The following is a 24,027-nucleotide window of genomic DNA, read 5'->3' on the forward strand; positions in this document are numbered from 1 at the left end:
CCAAGATGTAGAATTAATTTGGAGGAATAATCCAAGACATAGAATTCGTTTGGAGGAATAATCCAAAAGTTAGGATGTCGCACCATGTAATAAGAATCCCCATGCAGAAATTCAGAATGTATCATGCACCCAGAAGGGGTTATATGCAGAACATCTACCACCCATCCAAGGGAGCTAGGAAATGCTGAGCAATTTGCAGTTGACTTGAGTCAATGTGATTTTATAGATTGTGTCTTAATGGTCCAGAATTTAGATGTACTACTTTGTTTCTGGCACTGATCTTATCTCACTAAATTCTTATTAAAATGATTCATCTTTCTAGTTCCCACAGTGATTGTGACTGAATATGGGTCAAGTATATAATTTTTTCAGGAATCAGTTTTTTCCTTTAATATCTGAAAGCTTACAAATTTTATTGCCTTCAATAGTGTGGATTTTTGCATTAGTGACTTTTTTGTATTACACTGGATTTAGTCACTAAATGATTCAGTAAAACAGACATTAAACTATAATACTTTCAAATGGTTAAAAATAATGACAGGCAGGTGATGATTCCTCCATTGATGTTTGCACTAAAAAAAAAAAAAAAAAAAAAAAAAAGTCAAATACACATACTTGGAAACCAAAACTTCTAAAAATAGGTGGTCATAAAACTTATCACATGAAAAGCTGAGAGCCCTATTTCCATTGGAATTCCAAAAGACATTGCTGAGAATTGGCTGGTTGACAGTGATGAGGCCAGGATCAGGGAATGTAAGTTAGAGAAAGGGACAGAAACTATGTATATCTATGTATATCTATGTTCTTTAAAGAAAATTCTTAATATTTTTAATATTTTCTGTCTTAATTCTAACTTTCCTTCTTAAAACACAATTCTTTAAAAAGAAAGACTGCTCCTGAAACTTTGTCCTCAAAGCAACTTGAATTACAAATTTGTACTTAAAATTCAGCATGTCAGTAACATGTCTTTTTGTTTGTTTTTATAACTTTGTTTAATTCTTTGAGAGAGAGAGAGCACAAGGCGAGGAACAGAGGGAGAGAGAGAGAGGATCTTCAGCAGACTCCTCTGCCCTGAACACAGAGCCCAAAACGGGGGCTCGATTCCAGGACCCTGAGATCATGAGCTAAGCCGAAAGCAGGAGTTGGCTGTTTAACTAACTGAGCCACCCAGACGCCCCTGTCAATGATGTTTTAAGTCAAAAACAATCTGTGGAATTTATATGTCCAAACACATTCTCATTAACATTTTTTTTAAAGATTTTTATTTATTTATTTGACAGACAGAGATCACAAGTAGGCAGAGAGAGGCAGAGAGAGAGGAAGGGAAGCAGGCTCCCCGCTGAGCAGGACCTTGATCCCAGGACCCTGAGATCATGACCCGAGCCGGAGGCAGAGGCTTTAACCCACTGAGCCATCCAGGCGTCCCTCTCATTAACATTTTTTTTAATTCTTTTTTTTTATGTTATCCTTCTATATAATATTTTATTATTTTTTTAATTAATTTTTTATTTTTTATAAACATATATTTTTATCCTTAGGGGTACAGGTCTGTGAATCACCAGGTTTACACACTTCACAGCACTCACCAAAGCACATACTCCCCAATGTCCATAATCCCACCCCCTTTTCCCAAACCCCCTCCCCCCAGCAACCCTCAGTTTGTTTTGTGAGATTAAGAGTCACTTATGGTTTGTCTCCCTCCCAATCCCATCTTGTTTCATTTATTCTTCTCCTACCCACTTACGGCTCTCATTAACATTTTTAGTAGATACTCTTTATCCAGGAACTTACTGTGTATATGTCCAGATAGTTTCATGATCTGTAGTTCACACACTTGTGCTGTCAGATCTCCCCCTTCAAGTAGGTTCATCTTTTCTGTGCTCAGCAAACTGGAAGCTAGCAAGGATGTCTTCTCACTAACAGTGTTTAAGTGTTAAGTTTTAATCATGATAACATCTATTCATTATTAAATTATGCAAGACATTTCAGAACAGTGCAAGGGAGATCTGGTGACCTGAGTTAGTGGTTATGACACTATTTGAGACTGAGCACATCGTGTAACATTACTCTTGAAACTCTTTCCATATCTGTCAGAGGAAATTATGGGTAAAAAAATTTATTTCTGAAGCTTGATTCAAAATTGTTTGATCATATGTTTGCTGCTACGGTTAGGACCAACTTCCCCAGTAGGCAGAGTATGTAAAGAACTTAGGGTTCCTAGTACTTTTAGGGGAGGGACCCATCAAAATAGGTTTATTTTTTTTTTTAAATCACAGGTAAAAATTGAAATTTTAGGTCAAAGACCATGCTTTAATATGTAATATTAATATGTGTCTTTCTATGAATACCATTATAAAATGTTGGTTCTTATTATTTTATCGAGGAAAAAGCCCACAAAAGTAAACTACATAGGGCCCATGAAAGTCATAATGAAGCAGGAGAGCGGATTTTTGCCTCACAGAGTTGAAGAATGAATCTCACAAAGGAGATGAGAGAATTTTATTAAGCTAGGATACAGAAGAAGCTCTCCAGAGTGAGAGAGGTCTCAACAGAGTTGCCTGCGTGGGCCTCCACAGACGCTCTTTTATTTAGAACTGACCAGGGAGCTTGTGGACTTAACAATCTTGTGACATCTTGGTTTCAGTAAGAACTGGTGATAACATCTTTAATGGTTTACTCCTTTTTTGGGGTCTGGTAATTCTTTATTGGTCACAAGTGACTGTTATAACAAGAGCCCAGCTAAGGCAGCGTGGTCTGGTTTGTTCCCTTATCCCTGGTTTCCTCACACCTTTTTGGCATTTCTGTGAGCCTGATCCCTTAGCCCTCTACCTACCTCTCCCTTCCTAGTCCTGCCTATCTCTTAGTCAATGAGTCTCTTCAGATGTATATCAGTGGGTCATATACTTTGGGGATGATTCCCAACATGTATCTTGGGGTGGGGCTGGGGGTAGAAATAAAGGTTTCCAAAGAAATTTCTGTATGTTAGAGTAGACTTACAGGATCCTGGGGATCAGGCTAAGGTTGCCTTTTGCCTTTAACAAAGGGTCAGTTAAGTCCCTAGGACAGTTCACTCTGCCTATTTCAAGGACTTGTCAATGGGTGATACGTTATAAGGAAATTTTATTTTATTTACAGTCCTTCTACCTTTGTTTTCCACATTAGTATAGATGGATGGGTTATGTTAGGGCTCCAGGAAACTGAGTCTATGGGTCTCTGGAAGTTAGACTATTGATAAGATTGATTTTTTTTTTTTCTTCAGTTAATCACTAAGACATGTGTAAACTGAGGGACACTCCTGTCCTGCAGGACTATAATCTGTGTAAATTATCCGTTTGTTTTCCCTTCCCTTAGCTTTAGCTCAGGCAGGAGTGTCTGAGGACTGTCACACATATCCCACCGGGTGACAGGGGAGATTGCGGGGTGTAGGCTTGTACTTTGTTCTCAGCTTGCCTTCTGCTTCCTCCTTGATAAGACAGACCTGACTGAGAGAAAATTGGGGTTGAACAATCAGATGACTTGGACTCTGCATCTTAACAGGCCTGGACCTAAATTTAGGTTTGAGCTTAGGCTTCTGAAGAATTGTGTCATAAAAGCAAAGGGAAGTGTTCCATTTTGTCCATGAACATCCTCCTTGCCCCGTCCCCAGAGCTTTGCACATTGTTTTTCCTATTTGTGACCCATCACATATTCATGACCCATTATTCCAATTCATGGGACACCAGTCCATCGTACTGGGTTGCCAGAACTCGGTTTAACGACCATGCTAGTTTGCATACATCATGCACACGTGGTGCAATGTCCTCCTCAAGGACATTGTTTCCTATTCCGTATGTGTCATGTAGCACATGATACTCTGAAGAAAGCTTTCTCAGACCATTCATGTTTGGATTTGGTGCTCATCAACACTTAGTTCTTAGACTGTGAGAGTTGTTTCAGCTTTGTTCACATTTGACAGCTTCCATACAGCAAATTGTATGGTGCACAGAAAGTGCTCTATAAACGTTGTTGAGAGAACAGTTCTGAACCTCAGTGACCCCATCTACATACTGAAAATTCTAAGCACACCCCTCTGAGATTGTGAAAAACAAAACAAAACACACTGACACACAACTATTGGTACAACTAGCATATTAGGGTGCTCATTATAATCTGGCTTAATTTGAACTATTAAAGTAAACTACTAAAGTATTAAATTATTAAACTTAATTTGAACTATTAAAGTAAATTATTAACATATTAAATTATTTAATTATTTAAACTATTAAACTATTAAAGTATCTACAAATCTCATGCAATGTTTTAGAGTCTAGAGTCTATACTTAAGCACTGATATCTTAAAGACTTAAAAATATGAATAAAAAATAGAAAATAAAGAAATAAACCGTATACTATCTTTTTAGTTCAGTTGAAAACTATGATGAAAGTACTATTTAACATTGAGCCAGGCATTATGAAAAATAGAAAATAAATTACAATCTAGTCCTTTCTGCCCTCAAGAAGATGAAATTAAACGCAATGCTATTTCAATTTTATATTTCAGCTACAGATGCATAATTTAGGAGTTAATCCTTTTTTATGTAATGGGCCTCCACATAGAGATAAGATAGGCTATCTACAAATGGGCTTTTTAGTATTGTGCAAATATTGAAGCATAATTAGAATTAAAAATTAGTGCTGATAAAATTGTCTGCTTCTTTTATTTAAGCCTGACCGTCTCATAAATGCTTGCCAGTAAAGATCTGTCTTATGATTACTGTGCTTCTCCACATGTAATAACTATATTTATAAATGAAGTAGATATTTTATGACCGATAATGTATCTCCACATTTGTACTTTTGACTAATTTTACAAGTTAATGTCATGTCTTTCTGCACTTTTAGGTTGGACAGCAAGAACACAGTTTTCTGTTGGTTGACCCCAATTTTGTGCCTTTGCTATAAATTCACATAGTAGAACACAGTGAAGTGCAGTGATTGTTTGCATGTTATTTATTAGTACATGCACAGGCTTCACATAAATAACTTCAAAAGGAAGTTATCTTTAAGTGTTTTTTTTTTTCTTCTAGCTATGGAAATTTTTGCTTGATGTCCTACAAAGAATGCATTAAATGAGGAATCATGCCCTCTCTTGGGAAGGAATTCCTAACAAAACTCTCAAGCCCTCTCTCCCCATCTCTTCATTTATTGCTTTTCAGAAGCAGTTCAAATCCTGGATCAAAGAAAATTGGGTACCAGATGGCTTTTCTCCTAACATCTTTAAGTCACCCTGAGAGCATTCTTGCTACCAATTTCCACATAGTGAAATAAATCCTAGTGAGCTACAATAGAATGAGACTTCCAGGAAGCAGCAGGTGTAATGTCACAGCTGTATTAGCACTGCTAACTTGAGCGAAGATCACGTTACCTCTGGGACTGTCACTTGCTACTGAAGTTAAAAAGGCTGCAGAGAGCAAAGCAAGAACTCTTGGGTGCTATTTATTTATTTATTTATTTAGCTTATTAGCAGGGACCTTAGAGAAAATGGCCACACCTATTTATGTGTCTCACTCAACAATGCTCTCTTGACTCCTGCCACATGCTCTATCCGCACACTGCCCTAAATTTATGTGTGTCCTATCTGGTTTTGCTAATTATCATGTTAAAATGTTAACACGTAGTAGAGTGGAGAAGTGTATTGCTGGTTTGTGTGCAGGTCACATTCCTGGGGAATAAAATTAATTTCAAATGGTTTTGCTTGAAGGGGAATTTTAATCTGAGGAGAATAGCAAGGAATCGAGCTTCTTGGAATTCTGTCTGCATTGGTAACAATCCTCACAATGTTTGATAATTTATCTGATACTAGCAAACCTTTGTGTTACGTATTTCATTCAAAAAGAATATATTGATTTCCAATTTGACGAATGTTTTGTGTGAATTCCGTGATGTTACGTTTAAATAGGATGTGAGTATAAAATGCTATAAAGGGCCCTGGATACATTGTTTTTTTTTTTTTTTTTTAGAAAAAGAAACCAAGTTTCCTTCTCATGGAAATGTTTTTGAAAGAATAATAATATTCAGTACAATTCCAAAAATGTTTAATACTTTGTGCAGTCCCTTTATTTTAACTTGTGATTCAAGACATGAGATCCTGTTTTAAACTTACAGTCTAAACAGAGATACATATGCAGACACATACTTAAGATAGAGTGATAAATATTCAACGTAGAATTATGCATTTCCTGTGACATTAGAGCACAGTAGGTAATGTGTAATGAACTCTTGGAAAATATGATCAAGCATATGGATTCATATTACTTGAGTCCTTAGTGTAGTGCTTTGATTCAATTATCTCACATAGTGCTTTATACTAGATGCATAAAATGGTATCAGCTGCATAAAAAGGAAATATTTAGTATGCACTGGCTCATTTAAATTGTATAAACACACCTGAAAAATGTTCCTTTAGTTCTCGATCTTGAAATGTCATTAGGCTGTATTGGTGCTATGAAACTCTAAAAGGATTAAAATTGTTCATCCATAGAGGCTTGGATTTGGTGTTAATAATCTTTAGGATTTTCTATTATGATCATAAATGACAAAATTAAAGAAAAATTTAAAAGCTAGTACATTAAGATCTTAATCAACATAATCAACTGACTGAAGAATGACTAATTCCTTTTATTAGCCAGGGATGGATTATAGCTTAATTGATCATTTGTGATGTGTGGAGACTTAATTAATAATTGAGATGTGTCAAAATGTCTATTATACTATATTCTGTAATTTGCCATTCTCGGCTTACTATTTATAAATAAAATTAGCATATTTTAGAGAAAACAATGGTTTTGATAAATATTTCAGAAAAATAATGAAAACTCTCTGGTTGTAAAAATGAAATAAAATTCAGACAAAGATTTGAAAGTGTACATATAAAGGAAAACAATTTCTAGTATGAGCAGATTAATTACTGTAGTGCGCTGACTTGAATCAGTTTCTTCTGATTAAAAAAGAATCTGGAAAAAAGCTGATTGTTTGGAAATAATAATGATCTTCCTATTGTATTTTCCCATCATTGTAACATGCTACATTAAACAGGAAGAAGTCATGAACATGTTCTGAAGATGATTTAGGTTTAGAGAGGTCTTTGGGTTTTTCTGTTCAAAGTGTGTGGTCCAGCCTCATTGACATTACTGGGGAGCTTGTTAGAAATGCAGAAGCTTGTGCTCCACCCAAACTTACTAAATGAGAACACTGACATCTAACCAGAGCCCTAGGAGATGTGAATTTACATTAAATGTTGCCAAGCACTGATCTAAAGGAATGACAGGAATGCAGAATGTTAAGAGATGGTTCAAAAATTTTTAAACTTCATGTGATATTCATACTAAGTGATTTTTGAGATTAAAATAAGGTACTTTGGTGTTAAAAGATTTCTTGAAAATAAATTTGTTAATTGGAAATGAGTATAGAATTTCATTAATTTTTAACATTTTCATATCAGGAAATAGTTTAACTGTTGTCTCAACCCACTTAATTGCTTCTAATTATAATTCTGTTTACAATTTCAAACAAGTATCACTCCTTTACATTATATTTTCATATTCTAAAATTTAGCTTTTATTTTTCACCATAAGTAATCTAACCTGTTCAGAAAAACTTTTATATTTATTGCTTAATTCAAGAATGTTCAGTTATGCATGTAACAATTCACTAGTGAGGGAAATTCAACAGACTATAAATATCTAGACATGATTTGGAATTATGTATTAGTGAGGGAGTAGTTTATGTATGTAAAAAGTTACATATCAGACTTTACATGAAACAAACAATTGGAAATAATGTAATAATAATATAATATATTTTTAAAAAATCACCTGGTTCCAGACATGACAATGAACTGTAAAGTTCAGATGTTATCTGCCCGGTAGTTAGACATGTTAAAAATTTTTAATTGATTTGGGTCTTGGTGAAGTGGGTTTTGGAAAATTAATTTAGCTAACACCCTGTAGGATATATTACAAAGTAATAAAGATGAAGGTTAAGGAAATTTGTTAGTTTGATAGTATACACTTTCTGCATGAAATAATGATAATTTAAATAGTGTGTTGGCACAGGGCACCTGGGTGGCTCAGTGGGTTAAGCCTCTGCCTTGGGCTCAGGTCATGATCTCCAGGTCCTGGGACTGAAGCCTGTGGGGAGCCTGCTTCCCCCCCGTGAACCCCTCTCTGCCTACTTGAGATTTCTCTCTGTGTCAAATAAATAAATAAAATCTTTAAAAAACTATATAAATAGTGTGCTGGCACATAGTATGGGGTTGGAAGAGCTGACAGTCAGGAAGAAAAAAAAACAAGCAAGAGTGTATATTGGCAGACCATGTTGGAGATATACTTGATTTAATGAAAGTGTCAAAGATGCTCTGTATTTTGAGTCAGGTTAGTGGAAGAGTAATTATTTGTGGCATCTATAATGAAGGAGCAATATTTTGAAAATGCTAATAACTGGGCTTGTAGCTACAAAGAACATACCAAGGAAGAATTAACATTGGACAAATTTGTTTCCTATAATTTCTTATTTTTATTTTAAAGAACATACCAAGGAAGAATTAACATTGGACAAATTTGTTTCCTATAATTTCTTATTTTTATTTTGTGTGTGTTTATAAGTTCTTTTTTTTTTTCTTACAGTATTTTTAGGTTTCTAAGAAATTTAAGATGAAGGTACAGAGATTCCTCAAATACCCACTGCCACCACACATTCATAGTCCCTCCCATTCTCAACATCACTTACCTGTATGGTGGTTGGTGGGGTTTTTGTTTGTTTGTTTTTACCAAAAATGTCCTTGGACATTCAACCGTGTCCAATCTACTAATAAGCCTATCAAAGTCCTTTTTCATTTGCAGTACAGTGTTTTTTATCTCTTCCATTCCATTTTAGTCCTTAGGATTTCTATCTCTGCTTACATTACCCATCTGTTCTTGTATGCGATCTACTTCATGCATCAGAACACCTAACATATTAATAATAGTTGCTTTAAATTCCAGCTCTGCCATGTCTAATTCTGATGCTTGCTATGTCTCTTCAGTTTGTGATTCTTTGCCTTTTTGCATGCTTTATAATTATTTTTGTTAATACGTGGACACATACGGGGAAATGGAACTGCTATAAATAGTCCTATAGTAATGCGACGGTTACGTGCAGGGTCAGGGGAAGCCTACTTATAGCTTGTGGTTAGTACTTTAGCTTAGTGAGCCTGTGAGCCTATGCCTTTGGATTGTGAACTTCACAAACTTTTCTCATTTTTTTCCTTCTGTAGGTGAAACGTGATGACTAGATAGAACTGAGCCATATATTTCCCTTCCCCCAGGTCAATTAGACTTTGATAATACTCTAGTAAATTAGGCTCTGGTTAACTAGTTTCCCCTGAGGGCAGACCTTGTTAGGAAAAGAATGATCTAGGCTTTTCAAAATGTTTTCTGCTTCTCCAGTTGAAAGCATAGGGGATTTTTCTCAGATTTTACTGTAGGAACCTGGTCAAGCTGCTGCAGGTAAATCTCGTCATATTGAGGAGACCTGCCCCCATCCCTAGATGGCCCTGGAGGTTTTCAGTTTCAGAGTTGTGTGCAGTAAGCCTCCAGTAATTTGTGTTACAGTTCAGGTTTCCTGTATGATTACTGGTTCCAAAATGGTTTCTGCTCTTGAGTCTTTGCTGTTAAGTCCTGTTTCCTTTATCCATCTGTCTCCAATCTCAGGAGTATGAGTTTGCCCAGAGGCCTCCTGTGGATCTCATAGATCCAGAAGACATGATTTTTCAGTCTGTTCAGCTTTGTGTTGTTACATTGGAGTGGTAACTTCAGGCTCCTTACTTGTGGAACAAAAGATTATTCTTTTTGATTTCTAAGTAACATTCTTTTGTGGGGAAATACTATAATTTGCTTATCCATTCACCTGTAACATTTGGTTTGTTTCCAGGTTTTTGGCTATTATCCATAAATTTCTATATACCTTCATATACAACATTTTAAAGATCTATTTATTTATTTGAGGGGGGGAGGAGCAGAGGGAGAGAATATTCGAGGGGACTCCTCACTGAGCTTGGAGCCCAACCTGGGGTGGGGGTGGAGGGTTAGATCTCACAACCCATGAGGTCATGACCTGAACCAAAACCAAAAGTTGTGCACTCAACTGACCTGAACCACCCAGGTTTTAGATGAGCACATACTGTCATTCCTCTTTTATAAATATCTGGGAGCAGACCAGATTATACTGTAGGTGTATTTTTATGATTTTAAGCATCTGCCAATCTTATTCCTGTTATAACAACTTAGCACAAACTGAGTGGCTTACCCCAACATTGATGTATCTATTGCATATCTAGAGGTTAAAGTCTAAAATTAAGTTGTCCAAGGGATTATGCTCCATCTGGAGACTCAGGAGAATCTAGAGGTTTCTTTCTTTCTTTTTTTTTTTTTTTTTTAGCTTTTAGGCTTCCTGCATTCTGGCTACTGCCCTCTTGCTCAAGACACTCTGACCTCTTCTTTAATCTTATCTCCTGCTCTTGACCCTGATCCTCCTGCCTTCTCTTACAAGGATCCTTATGATTATAATGATCCCGCCTGAATAATCAGAGGACTCTGCTGAATCTCTATAACCTTGCAGTTACTACCATCTGCAAAGTACCTTTCACCTTACAAAGTAATATATTCACAGGTTCCAGGGATTAGAATGTGACTATCTTTGAGGGGCCATTATTCAACCTACCACTTTGTCTGCCAAGGACATTGTGCTATTTTACATTCCCATCAGTAGTGTAGAATAGTTATACTTTCTCCACATCCTCACTAACACTTGTTAATAGTTAATCATTTTAGTTTGCTTTTCTTAAATAATGAACAATGTTGGATATGTTTTCATGTACTTTTTGTTTTCTATGTTTTTAGGTAAAGTATCAGTTCAGCTTTTTTCCAATTTATTTATTGGGCTCTGTGCTTTTATTCTTGGATTTTGAGCATTCTTTGTGTATTCTAGATATGCCTATAATCAATTATGATTTGCGATCTGTTATTAAATATTTCTGGGTTTTCCCCCTAAAATATATTTTAGACATATTTTAATGATCTTAAATCAATATTAAATAATGCATTTTATCATGTTCAACTTCATCAAGTTGTATATGTTAAACATGTACAACATTTTGCATCTCAATCATACCTCAAGAAAGTGGTTTAAAAATAAAAATAATATAGCAACAAAAACAAAAAAAATTTTTTCACAAAAAATGAGCAATATTTATATACTGAAATCTAGAAAACATTACTGAGATGAACTCATCAATATAGAGATATACAGGGTTTATAGGTCAGAAGAATCATGTTGCTATGATGTCCGTTTTCCCCAAATTCATCTAAAGATTCAATGCAATCCCCATCAAAATCCCCACAGGCTTTTATATAAAAATTTCAAGGTAGTTGTGATTTTTTAAAGATTTTATTTATTTAGTTGCAAGAGAGTGAGCATAAGTGCGGGCATGAGCAGAGGGGAAGGGAGAAGCAGACTTCTGGTGAGCAGAGTGGGGCTTGATCCCAGGACCCCAAGATGATAACCCAAGCCAAAGACAGCAGTTCAACTGTTTAACTGACTGAGCCACCCAGGTGCCCTCAGGTAATTACAAAATTTAAATATAAAAGGCAAAACAGGGCGCCTGGGTGGCTCAGTGGGTTAAGCCTCTGCCTTCGGCTCAGGTCATGATCTCAGGGTCCTGGGATCGAGTCCCGCATCGGGCTCTCTGCTCAGCAGGGAGCCTGTTTCCTCCTCTCTCTCTCTCTGCCTGCCTCTCTGCCTACTTGTGATCTCTCTCTGTCAAATAAATAAAAAAAATCTTTTAAAAAAAATAAATAAAAGGCAAAACAACTAAAATAACAAGTACACACACAAATTTGAAACACTAACATTATCTGATTTCAAGATTTATAAATTACAGTAATCTGTGTGGCTCAGTCAGTTGAGTTTCTGCCTTAGGCTCAGGTCAGGATCCCAGGGCCCCATCAGGCTCCTTGGTCACTGGGGAGCCTGCTTCTCCCTCTCCCTCTGCTGCTTCCCCTGCTTGTGCTCTCTTTCACAGAAAAATAAATAAAATCTTTAAAAAAGCAAATTACAGTAATCAAGATAGTGTGCTATTGATATAAAGTTGGGCAAATAGAGGAATGGAATGAACTAGAGAGCTTAAAAATAGACCCACACATACGTAGACATACTGATTTTTGACTAAAGCACAGAGGCGATTCAGTGGAGAAAGAAGGGACTTTTCAACAAATGGAGTCTCCGGTAACTGGATATTCATAAACCAAATGAAGAACTTCAATTCATATCTCACACCATATACAAAACTTGATTTAAGTTGGATCATAGACTTAAATGTAGCAACTAAAACTATAAAACTTTGAAAAGAGAACATAAGAGATAAATTTTCTTGACTGTAAGTTAGGCAAAAATTTTTAGATATGGGACCCAAAGCCCAATGTACTAAAGAAAAAAAATTCATAAATCAAAATAATCAAAATTTAAAAAACTGTTGCTTTTTAAAATTTTACTTAATCTTGTTGTTTGAAATGGCTTTATCAAGTGATATTTACTTATAATATATTTTAAACATATTTTAATGATATTAAATCATTATTAAATAATCCATTTCATGATAGACCTTTCAGGCATTCAAAGATAGAAAAAGATCCCATTCCTATGTGGAGCTTTAATTATTTACCTACACCTTTTATAGGTAGCCTCTCCACCTACTCCTTCCCCAAAATATTGGTGCTTAAGCTTTTAAAATTATAGATAATGTTGTAATTGCATTAAGAATGTTCACCAGGGGCACGTGGGTGGCTCAGTGGGTTAAGCTGCTGCCTTCGGCTCAGGTTGTGATCTCAGGGTCCTGGGATAGAGTCCCGAATCAGGATTTCTGCTCAGCAGGGAGCCTGCTTCCCTTCCTCTCTTTCTGCCTGCCTCTCTGCCTACTTGTGATCTCTCTCTGTCAAATAAATAAATAAAATCTTAAAAAAAAAAAAAAAGAATGTTCACCAGTATATCGTATAGTTGTTGAGATATTTTTTTTAAACGAATAAAAGAGAGATGAGAATGATTGTTGCTTCAATAAATGTTAAAGCTTTGACAGAAAAGAGCAGCTAGTCTCAATGACACACTTTCTTCTAACTCTTAGGAAAAGTGTATGTTTCTAGAGAATATCATCTATCATGCCCCGTTACATAAAAAGACAGACATTGCTTTGGTAAATGTTCCTCTTACTTAGAGTCCAATCAATTTAAGTTTCTGTAAAGCCAGTGCTTTGTAATGTAAAATCATTTTATGTATCAGATAATTTCTATACTCAAAGTGTAGCATGACATGTCATTGCTTTAATAGTTTACATCTGTTCTGTCGACTATTCCCCATGCTGTCAAGAGCTCCACTGTCATTTAATACACTCAAGGGAAACACTGCTTCACCATTTATCTTATTTGTAAAAGCATGTTTGCATTAACCTTTAAGTCTTCTTAATAAAACAAAACAAAAAAAAGTAAACAGATTGCTTACAGATCTTCGTATATGAGAGCATAAATGTCAGTGCCTATGCTGGAGTCCTCAGAATATGTTGCCATGTTAGAGAAAAGGAATTCAAGCCTTTTGGTCCCCAAACCACTTTTTTATAACAAATATTTTATCATGTGTTTTAACAGAAAACAAACAAAAACAATCTACAGAAAAGATTTTGAAATAAAAATAATACTGTTAGGATTGACAATAATGTAAATGAAGAATAAAATAACTATGATCAAAATATGTGTTTCCATACATAATAAAGAGGTATAGCCATATAGAAAAGGGGATGGTACTTAGATTTTGGAATCAACTTACAGTGTATTCATTCATTCAATTCAAATGTTTATTGATCATCTTTGTGCAAGAGTCTGTTGAAGACACTTTTTGCAGCAGCAAAACAACCCATGCAATTATAGCAGGGAGACAGAATATATCCCCAATCAATAAATAAAGCACTTGTAGTATATTCCTGTATATGGAATATGAGGGGAAGTTTCAAGAAACTCCTGAAGAAGGCAGGAAATAGAAATACAGTAGCAAAATAAAAACAAATAAAATCACATGCCCCTACCTCTACCTCCATATTTTCTCCCTCACCCCTGTCTAAAAAATAAAAAAATAAATATATAAAAATTTAAATATCCTTGCATTGCATAACAGATGCATGTTTTCTATAGTTTTTTAAGTCACTATTTTTTTTCAGTGTTTTAATTTATATAAAGAGCCTATTGAAGACACTCTGAAAAAGTTGGCATGCAAAATTAACTACATCTCTACTTTATATAGGTATTATAATTCCTGAAAACTGTTATGACAGAAGACAAAATAAATAAAAGCATAATACGTCCCTTCCTTAGAATTTGCTCGAAAGAAGTTATTTACCGTTATCTTTTCTTAAATTTAAGATGATACTAGACAAGTAACATCTCCCAAAAACTACTCAGTATTTTATATAAAAGAGGGAAAGTAAATATTTTGGTTGCTGTTAGTTAAGCTTTATCACTTTAAGGTTGAAGTGACAGGTAACATTCAAAATGTTGTCCACTGACTTTTTTATTTGTTTGTTTGTTTGAAGCTTTTGGAAACATGTCCAAAACGTTGATGAGATGTTGGAAACCAGTTGAAACACAGTAAAATTCAACCCAATAAAATAAGACTGCTTTCTCTTCATCCACGTTGGAAATTTTCAAGAAGTGAACTATGACAATATATCAATTTTTGGTACTATTTCTACTCTGGGTATGCCTGCCACATTTCTGTTCTCCAGAGATAATGTTCAGAAGGACTCCTGTGCCCCAGAAAAGAATTTTAGGTGCACGGGTGCCTAGGAGTGATGGCAAAATTCTGCATCGTCAAAAACGTGGTTGGATGTGGAATCAATTTTTCTTACTGGAGGAATATACAGGATCTGATTATCAATATGTGGGCAAGGTAAGTCTGCATTGAAATGGCAAATATTTAAATTCTTTTTTTATTATGCCTTGGGAAAACCTGAGGGTTTTAAGATCATTAGTCTCATGAATTTGATTCTCTAATCCTCAAGTAATTGTTGTTTATAGAATAGAAATTATAATTTGAGAGACTATGGGATACATAAATACAGCATGATAAAGGTAGTGATTCATTTGCTAGAATTAATTCTGTCCATTTCTTTATGGATTAAAGAAGTAGTATAAATTGCACTTTTAGAATTTGTAGTTAGAGATGAATGATAGTGAGAAAACTATATGTCGATGTAGCCATTTAAAATGACTATATTTCACACTGCTCTTGATTTCAGCGAGGAAAAAAAGACATTTAGGAATTGTTTAATATTCTACAGAATGAAAAAGCAAATGTCATTAAAAGTATGACCAAAGGCACCCCAAAATAGCTTTTTTATAAGAAAGCTTATTTCAGATATGAGTGTTATTTATTTTTCTCAAGTGTCACTATGGGCACATTTACATAAAGGAAAAATCAGTAGAAGACAAGCAGGTAGAAGTAGCTTACTTACTGTGATATGTGCACAGAGACAAGTTTTCATCTTATTCAATTATAAAAATTAGTGAGGAAAATTAGTTGTGGTTGGGAGTGGAATGAAAAGTAACAATGGATGCTTCTATATACTACATTGTATTCATTTTCAGTTTTCTTTTTTGGCTCTCTCTGAATGTCCTAGAAGTTAGATAATGTCTTAAGAAAGAATTCATGTTCATAGTCATGGTTACTTTTATGGACCGTATGAAAATATATCAAAGAAAACAGAAAAAGACACTAGCAAAATGAAATCAAATATAGTCACATGTTAACACATCACTTAATAATACTGTAAAAGTATGAACTATTACCATGATGGAGAACTTTGTATTAACCTAAATTTTAATGGCTTTGTTCAAATAATTAAAATTGTGCTTAAAGTTTTTATCCTCTAAGAAAAGCTACTTTTAAACTATTTTTAAAAACCATTTTGAAAATATTTTTCATTGATTTTAAAACACTTGGATATATTTTTTCATGTTCTAATTATTTCAGTCCTTTTTAAATGTCTGGCAATATGACAAAGATGACATTAAAGGTTAAATGCTACGTTAACTAGAAGGAGAAGGAAAAGCACCAGCATTGTGACAATCTTACGAGAAAGACCCTCATAGCCAGACTTATCACAGGTCACATCTGACAGGATGCCTAAAATGAGAGGATTAAGGTACATTTTATGGTTGCTACAATAGGCAACTTTAAGTTTATGAAAGAAATCATGTGAAAATGTAGTAACATAAATCTAGACCAAAGAAGCTATAAATCAAATAGTTTCCTTTGGTTCTTCCTGAACATAGGACTTACTTGGCATATTTGCATGTGTTTTCCATCATCCAGTTCATTTTCATGAGGATTTAGTAAGTGTTGATAAATTACCATTACATTATATACTCTCACATGACAGTCAAGTGACTTATGTCCTTTCATTTCTTCTCTCCCAGAAGAATGTCAACACCTTGAGATCAAAGACCTTTACTTCATACTTCACTTTCTCTCTAGCTCTTTGAGTAGAGCTTAACATTTAGTTGGTTGAATTGATGTGAGTTGCACTGAACTGAATTCCCAGAATCATATGGTACTACTTGGCTCTTTGTTGGGGAAAACTAGTCTAGAATTTAAATCCCTGTGGACAATTAAAGCTGGTAAATAATTGAGATATATGCATCTTGATACACAACCCAAATTTTATTCTTCCTTGCTCTGCTTGATAAAAGCAAGTTAAAAACTTAATTTAGATATAAACATACAGATCTGTATATGTTAAAAAGGCAATATACAATACTTTAATAAACATACATTAAAATGAATATAAAAATTCAAATCCCCTAAATATTCTAACAGTACTTATAATACATTTATTATATATTCATTCTTTCTTTCAGAAATTTCACTGCCAGTTTTTACTACATTTGAAGTAGGAATGTAATACTAATGCTAAGTGATTCAGTGTCTAACTAGGTTAGTTTAGATGTAGTAGTAATGTATGTTCTAATTACTTGACATATGGGAAGATGATAGACACCCCATTGTAGTGGGGAATATTTGGGGAACTCAGAATAAGAAGAAAGAAGAATTATAATGATGGAGTGAAGACAAGACTGAAAGCACATATGTGAAAAGAGAGAACATTTTTTAAAATACTAAACAATCTGGGGCACCTGGGTGGCTCAGTCAGTTAAGCATATGCCTTTGGCTCAGGCTCAGGTAGGTCATGATCCCAGGGTCCTGGGATCAAGCTCCACATCAGGACCCCTGCACAGCAGGGATCCTGCTTCTCCCTTTCCTACTCCCCCTGCTTGAGCACACACTTTTTCTCTCTCTGTCAAATAAATAAGTAATCTTAAAATATATATATATACAATTTGGCAACCAACCAACAGTCAGAGGAACTGAGATGTAACCTCATTTGTACCACTGTTTGTCTCAGAGTGATTAAGAAACCAAGCCAACCAAAAATGAACTCAAAGCATTTCATCGTTCATCTCTCAAAAATTTTCCTCTACATCATTCAGTCAAAAGCACGTTAAACTAAAATATATTTGTTGTAAATATTTTTATTTTTTATTTTCAGTGAGATAATCACAAAATTGTCTTTACCTTCCATAGCAAGGGGCTTAAAACTTGAACTTCAAGTAATCTACATGGTGTACTATATTGCTTTCATTTTGTAACCTTCTATAGTTGTATTGCTGTTTTCCAACTTAATATTTGAGAAACATTGTGATTATAAACTATTTTTATTAATTTAAGCATAACTTATAATCACAGCTTCTTATGGTCTGATTCAGTTGCCCTGGCCAAATAGTTTTGAATTTCTAGTTTCCAAATATTCAAATAAAATAAATAATGACATTAAACTAGATAGTCTTGAATTTACTTTAAGCTGTAACAGATATATAGTTCTAAGAGAAATACTAATTTTATTTACTGCAAAAATTTTGTCTGCATTTTATATAATTATTTTTAAATGGAGAAGAGCATGTTAAAATTAGATTTTTAATCAAAACCAGATACAGAGACAAATCCCCAAACACCAAAAATTTAATAATGTTCTTGGGTAACAATAAACCTGATTCTGAGTCAGCATAGTTAGTAAGGCAATTCACTCCCGGAAGTGAAAACATAATACTTTACAAGTAGTTAGAGTAACTGCCTACGTTTCCTGATTTAATGAAAACCATCAGGTGGTGGCAGGTGAGGAGGGTGTGACTGGCATCTAGTTGGCAGAATCCAAGGTTACTGCTGAAAAATCCTTCAATGCGCAGGACAGACCTCCATAGAATTTTCTAGTTCGAAGCGTAAATAGTGACAAGATGGTGAAATCCTGTCCTAGTTTGCCAGTTGTTTACATTTTCCTAAACAGCTCAATTTTTATTTTAGTTCTTTTTGGGTTCCTGCTTCTGGACCTACTCTCAGTTATAATTTTATTTCTTCCTTCCAGAGTTGCCATGAGTATTTGCTTTGTGAAACTTAGATTTCTTTCAAGGTCTCCTCTCCTTCATGTCCTATCTAATCCTTAGGCCCACATTTGGCTCCAGCCTCTTAATCATCCTTCTCCGTAGACCTGTGGGCTCCACAAACCTACTAGGGATAAAGTATGCATTCATTATTTCAATAAATATGTAGAAGGCATACTTCTCATGTACACCTACTCTGTTACTGAGTACATGATGGCAAAAATAAGATTTCTCTGCTCACCAAGTATCCATCTTTCAGAGAAGAGAAAATAATAAAGCTAACAGCATTTTATGGGGTCTTTTAATCTCTGGTAAAGCAAAGAACCCAAAAGCCAAGAATAGAAAAATAAGTACCAAATATCGCAATGTTCTATGTCTGCAGGACTTGTAAGTAAAGTGGAAATAAAACAGTTTTGGGATTTACATGACATAAATCAATGTTATTAAAAGTCGAGATTGGAGAGTCAAGGTATATACTTCTATTTTTTTTTTATTTATCTGTTTATTTTTTGTACAATGCCTCATAAAAATTGCTCACTGGAAATTTCTAGAAGAGAGATCTTCCAAAAACTGAAAAAATGTGATCCATGAAAGAATAACCCAACTTTAAATAGAATACCAGAAATACCAACTGTGCCCACCATATTGGACCATGTTCCTTTTGCCATATAGTTACAAATAAGTCAAACCTGGTTACAATGGAGATAGAGTAGTTGGGACTAGGACAGAGACAAGAAGCTGCCCCACCATCCCCACTGCAGTCTTTCTGGGGTGAACAGATCTGAATTGAGTATGTGGAAAAACTTAATGCTACCTGGGAGTTCAGAGAATTGCAAACATTTTAATGGATTGAATGTTCTCTTCAGAGAGTTGGATATTCTAATAATTGTAATGATATTGTTCTTGAAACTAAAAATTCCAGGTGACTCTTTTTTAAAATTCATACATGACCAAAAAGACTGTATATTAAAAACCAACAAAAACAACAACAGAAAACTGTTTAACTGTTCAATATATATAGACCTGATTTCAGTGGTGGGATGGGGGCTGGAGAAGTGTTGGTGGAGAGTCCTTTTCTATTGGGACCTTATTAATAGCAGCCATTGAAAGAATGAGGCATAAAACAAATAGTAGTAATTTTAAACAGAAAAAATATCTGGAAGAAAATAAATCAGAATGAGTTGATAGACATTGGCATAGACTCCTTTGAGGACATGGCTATAGATCTTCCTGACGAAGACACATTTGGACTTTTGGATGAATAAAGACATTATTTCTCTGAAACATAAAGAGCACGAAATGAAACAAAAATGCAGTGGAGTTTTTAAGACTTTTTTGCACACTCCCAAAGCAAGAAGCAATAAAAGCATTTTTAAATAGAGGCATGTCCTGCAAAACATTGATAATGTTTTCCAGGCAGACCACCTCTTGGTTTTTAATTCTCAAAATGCATACAATATTTATATCTCTCAATACAATGATATTTCAGCCAGCAGTTATATAGGGAAAATATGCTTACATTGTCAAATGTAAGTATATTAACAAAGCAATATTTAGGAAGGTATTGAGTTGCATTCCAGATACACTTGCATTGAAGATAAAACTTCAAAACCACACATAGATGGTTTAAAGATGACAAAGGCTGTCAAAAAGAATGTATATCCAAGATTTATAAACACACAGAGAAGCCATGTTCATTCATATTAACCTTCAGATGATCAGGTAATACAGGTTTATGTATTTTACATATTAACGTTATAGCTCGTTATTCTTATTTTACAGGTCTTTGGTTACTTTTTAGGAAACTGGTTTTGAGTTTTGGTGCCCTGTATGAGTATTCTGTTGTTATTGTTTTTCCCATTTAAAATAATAGGAAAAAGGATCCTTTTTAGCAGTTTCAAAATATAGCAAAAATAGCAAAATGTCAAGTGTCAAATGTTGAATATAGTTATAAAAGAAAGAACACAATAAATAGAATTAAGTATGAGATACTCATATATAAATAACCATAATCATCCTTTCATTTATAAGGTCCCACTGATAGTAGTGAAAACATATTTTTACTACACTTTCCCATGAAGTTATTTACATGACGTGTTCTCAAATATCAAGGTTACTCATGTATACGTCATGACTTCATTTTATAACCTTCATGAAACAACACACACACACACGCACATACACAAACACACCCACCATCTAACCACATTTACCACACTCTGCTGCCCATACTGTCCTCGAGGGATTTGTGGCAAATCTACCCGCCCCATTCTCCTTTTTTTCCCACTTGAGTTACTAACCCGGAAATGCTGTGAATGTTGTGATCTCTTCTCCCCAACCACAGCCTTCCTTTTGTATATTCCTGTCTCATGCTCACCATTTTATTAATCCGTTCCCACAGAAGCTGCTGCTTCTCTTTCTGTTTCTTCAGCTAGTTACATAGCATCTTTTAAAATCTACCTCCCTATGTGATATCTCTTGAACTTACTCTTATTAGTATATGTTTTAGATAAAAGATAATTCTGGATTTATTTTCTAAATCTTTTTTTTTTTTCTGTGATGTTAGGTCAATGAATTCGTGAAGTCTAGCAATACTTGTAAGTAGATACAAGTAGATATTATTCAAAACAATAACAGGCTGATAATACAGAATGACTCAAAATTTGCCTGTCAAATAAATTTTGAAAAACTTTACCTATTATATAAAAATAGTCAAATTCAAATAAAAATTTAAATTACAATTGACCTGTAATTTTTCAAATATAAACTTTTAAGAAACATCATTATTTTATAATGACAATTATATGAAGATTGAGTCGATTACTTTTAGCAAAAACACGAGAGAAATCTCTATAGATGAAGACATGAATTAAATCTCCATAAATCTGTTCAGCAGAAAGTATCTCAATGTAATTTATAAGTAGCAGGTGCGTGTGTAATGGTCATGAAGCATGGGGAAATTATTATTATAGTATTATGAATTTCTACCAAAGCCCTTTCATTTTCTTTCTTGGAGACAATACATAATTATATATTCAATTAAATTTTGTCCCCATTGTACTGAAGAATAATGTTCTTTTCAGTAAAGAAAATGAAAAAGTGGGATGGTATGTTAATGTTTGATCATCAGTGTCTCATACTCGGGTATACGTTCGCATCTTCAAATTCTCAGTTGCTTCTTATTAAAGCATGAAAAGGAAGGGACACTTTAACAAATTTTCTGAACTGAATTCTTAAATTGTCACATACTATAGTTACATTTTTACATTCATTTTATTAAAGAATGTTATTTAACTTTAATATTTTGTTTTATTATTACTACTAATGCCATTATTATTATTGTGATGTTAATTGGGTAACTGTTCCATGGCTTCTCATAATTGTGACTAAAAGCTAAAATAAAGAACAGTATGAACAGGTAAGTTTCCATGTAGATAGACTAAATTTAGAAAAGGGAGCAGAGGCTCCTGGGTGGCTCAGTTAGTTAAGAATCTGACTCTGCATTTCAGCTCAGGTTGTGAGCTTGAGGTCCCTGGTCAAGCCACGTGTGTGTGGGATTCTGGCTCAGCAAGGGTCTGCCTCACTCCCTCTGCCACCCTCCAACATGTGCACTCTCTCTCTCTGGCTTTGAAATAAATAAGTAAATCTTTAAAAAAAAAAAGAAAGAAAGAAAGAAAGAAAGAAAGAGAAAAGGGAGGAGTAATTTGCTGGGATATGATATAATATATATATACTTTTGGTTCTTTCTTTAGAACCCTAATCTTTAAGAGACAAAGGGTATTTTATGTAAATTTCAGATTCCCTCTTTAGGTAAAATTCTTTAACTTCACATGCTAAACCATACTTTATGTGTCTATAGATTATATAAAACTATTAAATTTAGAATTTTAAATTAAGATGTTAACTCTCAGCCCAGTACTAAAATTATTTTACCAAGTAGGAAATTCTACCAAGTAAGAACATGTACTATTATAGACATTTTTCTCAAGGAACATATCCCATTTTGGCTACTGTTTAGCATAAATTCCATCAGTGAACTTCTGAGTTCAGTGTTGTGTCTTCCAAGTGCCCCCAAAAAGCTCTGAGACCACTGAGTTTTCCAGTTTTCCTTGATACCAATTTTGTCACAAACCTGCATCAAATCTAGCACCAAATTTAGTTTGTACATATGTGTTTGACTATTCTGAGTCTAGCAGAGCAGAAGGATAGAGTTGTGAGTTGTGAATGGCCCAAGCTTCTGCATCCTTGATGGTCAAATTGAAGGGAAACAATAAAGAGATAAAATAAAGATCAAGGACACGACTTTTGATAAGAAATAAAGTAACATAGAGGTAGAGGCAGAGGAGGAGAAGCTGGGTGGTGGGGAAGAGGACTAAGACTAGGATTATTATAAAGGCCAAAGGAGAGAAAAAGCTCCAAGGAACAGGTGACTAATCTTGTTGTGTAAAGCAAACACAACCAAAAGACAAGTGTAGCAACTTAAAAAACAGTATGGACCGAGGAGAGAGTTACTCTCATGATCTGAGATGAATGGCAATCCAATAGACAGCCTTGGCTTAGAAAGAAGAAAGCAACATACTGGTTTCTCATAGGCATATTATCAATGAGACAAAATAAGTGAAGAGTGAGAGATATTTTGAAATGAGGAAGAGCTAGAGATCAGATATTATGATGTGGACAGAAAGAGAGGGTGTGAATATGCACAACAGATGCGCTCATTTCCCTTCTTAAAAGTTAGGATTGAAGGGGCAGTAGGCTAAGCATCTGCCCTCTGTTTGGGTCACGATCTCTGGGCTCTGGAATCAAATTCCACATTGGGATCAGTGCTCAGCAGGGAGTCTGTTCCTCCCACTCACTCTCCCTCTGTGCTCATTCTCTCTCTTTGAATCTTAAAAAAAATTTTAAAAGTTATAATTGAAAATATCTGTGAAGCTGACAGCATCACACATAATCATAATCACCAGCCAAAAAGAGTATTCTCACTTAAATCACCAACAGAAATGAAACAATTTAAAAAACCCACCTTTCTTGCCACTAATATTTAACACACTTCTGGAACCAAAAAAAAAAAAAAAAGGCATAAATGTTATCACATATTGTTTTATGATATAATTTATAATAATCTGAAAAGTCCTGATATATCCTGATAATGATAATTATAAAATTCATTTTATTTATGAATATTTAATATTCTAATAATCTCATCAGATAGTTTTATATTCTCTCTCATTTACAAGTAAGAAAAATATGTCCTTACTGTCTAAATAAGTTGCCTAAGGGCACCAATCAGGAAACTTGTAGAACTGAAGTTCTAACCCAGAAAGTATGACTCCAGACTATATGTTATCCCCTATCACACCTCATTACACCATTCTTGTTGTTATTAATATTATGTGTGTTACCTCACCAAAAACAGTGTATTCTTATTTAAGGAGGACAATGATGAGCATGTTAGCTGAGTTTTCTGAATGATATCAAC

General features: G+C 34.5%; 1 protein-coding gene across 2 annotated transcripts in view; it reads left to right on the top strand.

The window, feature by feature from the left end:
• LOC309860869 (cadherin-10) overlaps positions 1 to 24,027 on the top strand; it is a 175,001-nt gene that overhangs the window by 50,069 nt on the left and 100,905 nt on the right. For both annotated transcript variants that reach the window (XM_082723309.1, XM_082723310.1), the window contains exon 2: positions 14,648 to 15,003. In XM_082723309.1, coding sequence (XP_082579435.1) covers positions 14,773 to 15,003 — 231 coding nt within the window. In that variant the 5' untranslated portion in view covers positions 14,648 to 14,772. The remainder of the gene's footprint in view (positions 1 to 14,647; positions 15,004 to 24,027) is intronic.

Source organism: Mustela nivalis (assembly GCF_964662115.1).
Source record: "Mustela nivalis genome assembly, chromosome: 3".
In the NCBI taxonomy this organism is placed as follows: Eukaryota; Metazoa; Chordata; class Mammalia; order Carnivora; family Mustelidae; genus Mustela; species Mustela nivalis.